General features: G+C 35.7%; 1 protein-coding gene across 4 annotated transcripts in view; it reads right to left on the reverse strand.

Moving 5' to 3' along the window:
• Positions 1–5,462, reverse strand: part of LOC111086653 (prohormone-1-like) — a 59,243-nt gene that overhangs the window by 48,482 nt on the left and 5,299 nt on the right. Inside the window, exon 1 of one of the 4 annotated variants that reach the window (XM_022390397.1) lies at positions 770–1,902. The exons of the other annotated variants lie outside the window; for them this stretch is intronic. Within the exon in view, the coding sequence (XP_022246105.1) occupies positions 770–1,187 (418 nt within the window). The 5' untranslated portion in view covers positions 1,188–1,902. Of the gene's footprint in view, positions 1–769; positions 1,903–5,462 lie in introns of those variants that run through there. 4 annotated transcript variants of the gene reach the window in all.

Raw genomic sequence — 5,462 nt, forward strand, 5'->3', positions numbered from 1 at the left:
CCACCAAGTTTCATCAAAATCCGATCATTTTTGACTGAGTTATAGAGCAAAAACAGTGTGAAATAGATAGGGATTTGTTTTGGATTTTCGTAATCTTGCGGTGACCTTGACACTCCAAAAACTAATAGCTTCTAAGGTGGGTCATAGTCCAAATGTATATCAACTTTTGTCCAAATTCATTTAGCCGTTTTCGAGAAATCTTGCTGACAAACACACACAGGGGTGAAAACATAACCTCATTTCCATAACTGTGTATATCAATTGTATCATTTCCATAATTGTATATATCAACTGTAATCATTTCCATAATTGTGTATATCAACTGTATCATTTCTATAATTGTGTATATCAACTGTATCATTTCCATAATTGTGTATATCAACTACATCATTTCCATAATTGTGTATATCAACTGTATCATTTCCATAATTGTGTATATCAACTGTATCATTTCCATAACTGTGCATATCAACTGTATCATTTCCGTAATTGTGTATATCAACTGTATCATTTCCAAAGTTTTGTGTATCAGCTATATCATTTCCAAAGTTTTGTATATCAACTATATCATTTCCAAACAGTGTTATACAATTAATGTAAAAGTTTAATAATATCCCACAATTCATTCGTCAACACTAAACTACATATACACCAATAGCAGTTGAAGAAAACATATTTAACTGTCTTTCTTTAACGATGCAGAGAACAATATCATATATAAAAAGGCAGGATAATAGGTAATATAAAGATGTAAAATATACAATCTCACCTGCTGTTAGCTGTATATATCCAATGTAAACCGTGAAACTCTGTCGTCGCCTTTCTCCAAATGCAAAAAAACTAAACACCATCACTAGGACACAACACCCCGACAACACACACCCGCCTATGTACAAAACGAAAGCCATATGCCAGGAAGAGGACGGGAAGTTCCCGCCGAAACTGTGGCACGAAGTTTGTCGACAACGGTAACAAACACTCATGAGGCCTAGCATATAAAGGATAGAATCTCGTTCGTAATGAAGATAATTGTCATTTACGGGATCAGTTCGGACATACCACTCAGGCTGGACGGAACTTATAGTACAAAGCATACTGACCACACACGACAACAGCAGCCAAACGATGGACACCGGCCACGAAGTACGAACCTCGTCAATGGGCACGGTAATCGCGACTTGATTCATTTTGGACTGAAATAGTGAATAACTTTTACTATTGTCTAAACTTTCATATTACCTAATGCAACGTTCAATCCCTCGGAAATATCCGTTTAAACTAACCATTTCTTTAAACACTTACTACACAGTCACACTTCTGCTGCTAACGTTGTTGGTTTGGTTTGAAATATTAAGATTTAAGCACGAGAGAATACGTTCATAATTATCATACATATACATGTAGCATTCACTTATTTGCGCGTTTAAAAGAGTTTGAAGAAGACGAAGAGCCAATAGAATGCCTTGTCAAGGTGTTATGAAACTTATGTAAGGCTTTCGAAAACAACAGCAAAAGCAAAAGGAAAATACAACAATACGACTGTTGTTTTTGTACTGTTTGGTACAGACAAACTTTCTTTAAACAGCCGGCCTGTTTCTACGGTCCAACACGTTGTGACTGTATCGCAGTCGCTAGGAGTAGCAGATCATGTTCCATCAATTTCTCATCAACAACGAAGACAAACTGTTTACACAGACCACCCCGCGTCTTCTTTGATCAGACAGCTCTACCACAGTGTAAAAGTTATCTTTGACTCGTAGCTTTTGAGCGTTTCTAGTTCCTGCACTGTACGTGACGTCACCAGCACGCGTATTTAGCAGATATGTTCTACATGACGTCACCAGTATGCGTGCTTAATCAGTACGTTCTATTTCACGTCACCAGTACGCGTGTTTACCAAGTATATTCTATATGAAGTCACCAGTACGCGTGTTTAATCAGTACGTTCTATTTAAAGTCACCTGTACGCGTGTTTAATCAGTACGTTCTATTTAAAGTCACCAGTACGCGTGTTTAATCAGTAAGTTATGTGTGACATCACCAGAACGAGTTTTTAACCAGTAGGTACTATAAGAAGTCACCAGTACGCGTGTTTAATCAGTACGTTCTATTTAAAGTCACCAGCACGCGTGTTTAATCAGTACGTTCTATTTAAAGTCACCAGCACGCGTGTTTAATCAGTAAGTTCTATTTCACGTCACCAGTACGCGTGTTTAATCAGTAAGTTCTATTTAAAGTCACCAGTACGCGTGTTTAATCAGTGAGTTTTGTGTGACGACACCAGAAAGCGTTTTTTTACCCGATGTGTTCTATGTGACGTCACTAGTAAGCGTGTTTAGTTATGTTCTATTTGACGTCACCAGCACGCTTGTTTAATCAGTACATCCACATTAATGCTGTTACTAGAAGTAGATTAGGTTAATTTTTTAAGTAACTTAAAACAACTTAACTTACAACAACATAACGACAGTATCATTTTGTTGTTTAAGAGTAAATCACTTGAGATTCGTCATGCAATGATAGTGAATATTGATATGTTTAGCTTGTTTTTATATATTATGTAGGGTATTATCTTTCTTAGCCTAATGGTTAAGATCCTCGACTCGCAATCTAATGGCTGGAGGGTTCGAATCCCCTTACCGGACATGCTCATTCTTTGAGCCGTGAGGCAGTCTATTGTGACGGTTTGTTTGTTTGAAAAAAAACCAAGTTTTTAGAGTTGTAAATTCACAGACATACCGCTGTTCACTGGGGGCCTAATGTGACGGTCAATACTACTATTCATTGGTGAAGAATTGACGATAAGTGGTGTTGACTATCTTTAGCCTATCAGTTGACGATAAGTTGTGTTAACTAGCTTTAGCCTATCAGTTGGCGATAAGTGATGTTGACTAGCTGGCTTTCCTTTAGCCTATCAGTTGACGATAAGTGATGTTGACTAGCTGGCTTACTTATCGTCAACTGATAGACTAAAGGAGGTGTTGACTAGCTGGCTTTTCTTTAGCTATCAGTTGACGATAAGTGGTGTTGACTAGCTGGCTTTCTTTAGCCTATCAGTTGACGATAAGTGGTGTTGACTAGCTGGCTTTTCTTTAGTCTATCAGTTGAAAACCAGAGACAACTAACGCAGATAATTCTCTCTCGAATAACTTTGCGAAAAACAACAAAGAAACAAACAAAATTATATTTCTTATTTCTGTGATATAGCGACTGTTTCAAAATTTGTGTGATCAAAACTTATACGTTTTTATCATATCATTTTCTTTCATGTTTTATTTATCATTTTTTGTCTTATCTTTTCAAACCGTATAGTTTCCTGTACTATTATCTAGTCTTAGTTAACTTCGCTAGCTTGTTATATGTTTTTATCATATCATTTTCTTTCATGTTTTATTTATCATTTTTTGTCTTATCTTTTCAAACCGTATAGTTTCCTGTACTATTATCTAGACTTAGTTAACTTCGCTAGCTTGTTATATATTTTTAGTTTATCCCTACTCTTCGTGTATTGTCCGTTCTTGTTTTGTTTTATTCAAATGTGTTTTTATTCTGCTCTTTACTGTTTGTGGTTATCCCTTATTTTGTCGCATTCTTGCTTAACTTATTACTTTATTATTTATAATATTCTGCTGTACTTACAGCTCTCTATTCAATGCTTATATTTTGTTATGCCACTCTCACTTCTTCCTTACTTGCCTTCTTTTCTCCCTCTTACATTTTTATCTTAAATTTTTAATTTCTTCTTATGTTTTTGATCCTATTACCCTTCTAACCTGTCCTACTTTTAACCCCTGACGTCTTTGTGGTAAGTATATACTACATATCCCTCTTTTCTGTAGTATATGTATTTTAATTGTTCTGAACCTAATAACTCCAGACTAGATTATGTGCTAATTCAGTATTAGATGTTACTCTCCATGGTATGAGTCGGTTATGTTTCTATATGTTATTTCATTAGATAGACATATTGTACTTGAGATTGAAGCTACTTTACGACAGCCACTTGGCACGTGGAGCAGAGATACATCCGGACACTTGCAATCCAATGTGTGGCTGGTTATCTATAGAAAGAATGTATAGTGCTAGGGTGAGAGCAATTTGACGCGTGTAGAGAGATCCGTCCCAGCTCTGAGAGATGTATCTTCGTGTTTTTTTGTTGTTGTTGACTGACGAGAGTTCTGCGTAGTTTCATTTGGTATGTTAGTGAGAATCAAATATTTATTTTTGTGAAGTTTAACCTTCCTTCATTTTGTAGGCAACAAACCGATCACGTTTCCTTTCCTTAATCAAAATCTCTCATTACTACACTGATCCAACTTGTGTTTCTTCTACAATACGAGTCCTGGAATGCCCCACACTTTGTTATCCTATAGTTCCCTTTCTGCTTACCCTCTTATAGTTCTTCTACTCTTATCCTTCCATTTCTCTCGTGTCCTTTTATCTTATCGTTCTTTTTTTCTTCTATAACCCTTATCCTATCCTTCAAGTCTCCTCGTAAAGTTTTGTCCTTTCTTTAAGGACATTAAGTGATTATTTTTCCACTGTAACTATTCTTTAACGAATTACTTTAAAAACACATTAAAATAAGCTAAGAGTTAAGAGTAGTAATTCGGCTTATTTTAATGTGTTTTTTTAATACCTGGATTTCTTACTCGCTATCTTAAAATATGTTCAACTGTTCGAATGCCCCTGTAAAACGGTCTTCCTTATTAAACATAGTTATTCATGAAACAGCGGATACGTGAAAAATCGCTGACTTAAGTTGTTAACACCCACTCACAACAGGATAGCACGCGCTAAAGCACGTTTCTGGTGTTTTTCGTGTAAAAGATATTAGACACAATATGTTTTTTTTTCAAGAAAACGAGTGTACACTCGATAGATATTCCTGATAAAACAAAACAAAAAACATTTTTCAGTCAAAATAAATCACGAAAGTCTGCGTGTGTGTTCTTCATTGATGTAAACAGATTTGAATAGATTTTTATCTTTTTTCTCGTTAACTACTTCCTTTAGATGGGATCGGTTTCAATGAATTCTGTCTGTTATTAGTAGATCTTCACTAAAATAAAGCAAGACTCTCTAACAAATTATTATCCAAAGTGATCGTTTAAATCGGTTTCGAAGAATACCGTCCGTTGTCAGTAATTCCGCACTAAAATGAAACAGAATTCCCGCTGATCAAACCTTATTTAAAGTGGTAGATTTAATTCACGTTCATATTTCTAATGTGTTTTGTTACCACTTGATACCTTACTTTACTACACAGAACCAGGTTCTGGTCTCGCTTATGAGCCGAAACAAGAGAGAAGGTGGGTCTCTTAATATTCATTCTCTGATCATTAACAGGCGAAGAAAACATGAAGACATTCTCAGAGACTATACTAACCGTATTGGGAGTCATCATAAACAGGCGAAGAAAACATGAAGACATTCTCAGAGACTATAATAACTGTATTGAG

The sequence above is a fragment of the Limulus polyphemus genome, unplaced genomic scaffold (genome assembly GCF_000517525.1).
Source record: "Limulus polyphemus unplaced genomic scaffold, Limulus_polyphemus-2.1.2 Scaffold1296, whole genome shotgun sequence".
NCBI lineage: Eukaryota > Metazoa > Arthropoda > Merostomata > Xiphosura > Limulidae > Limulus > Limulus polyphemus.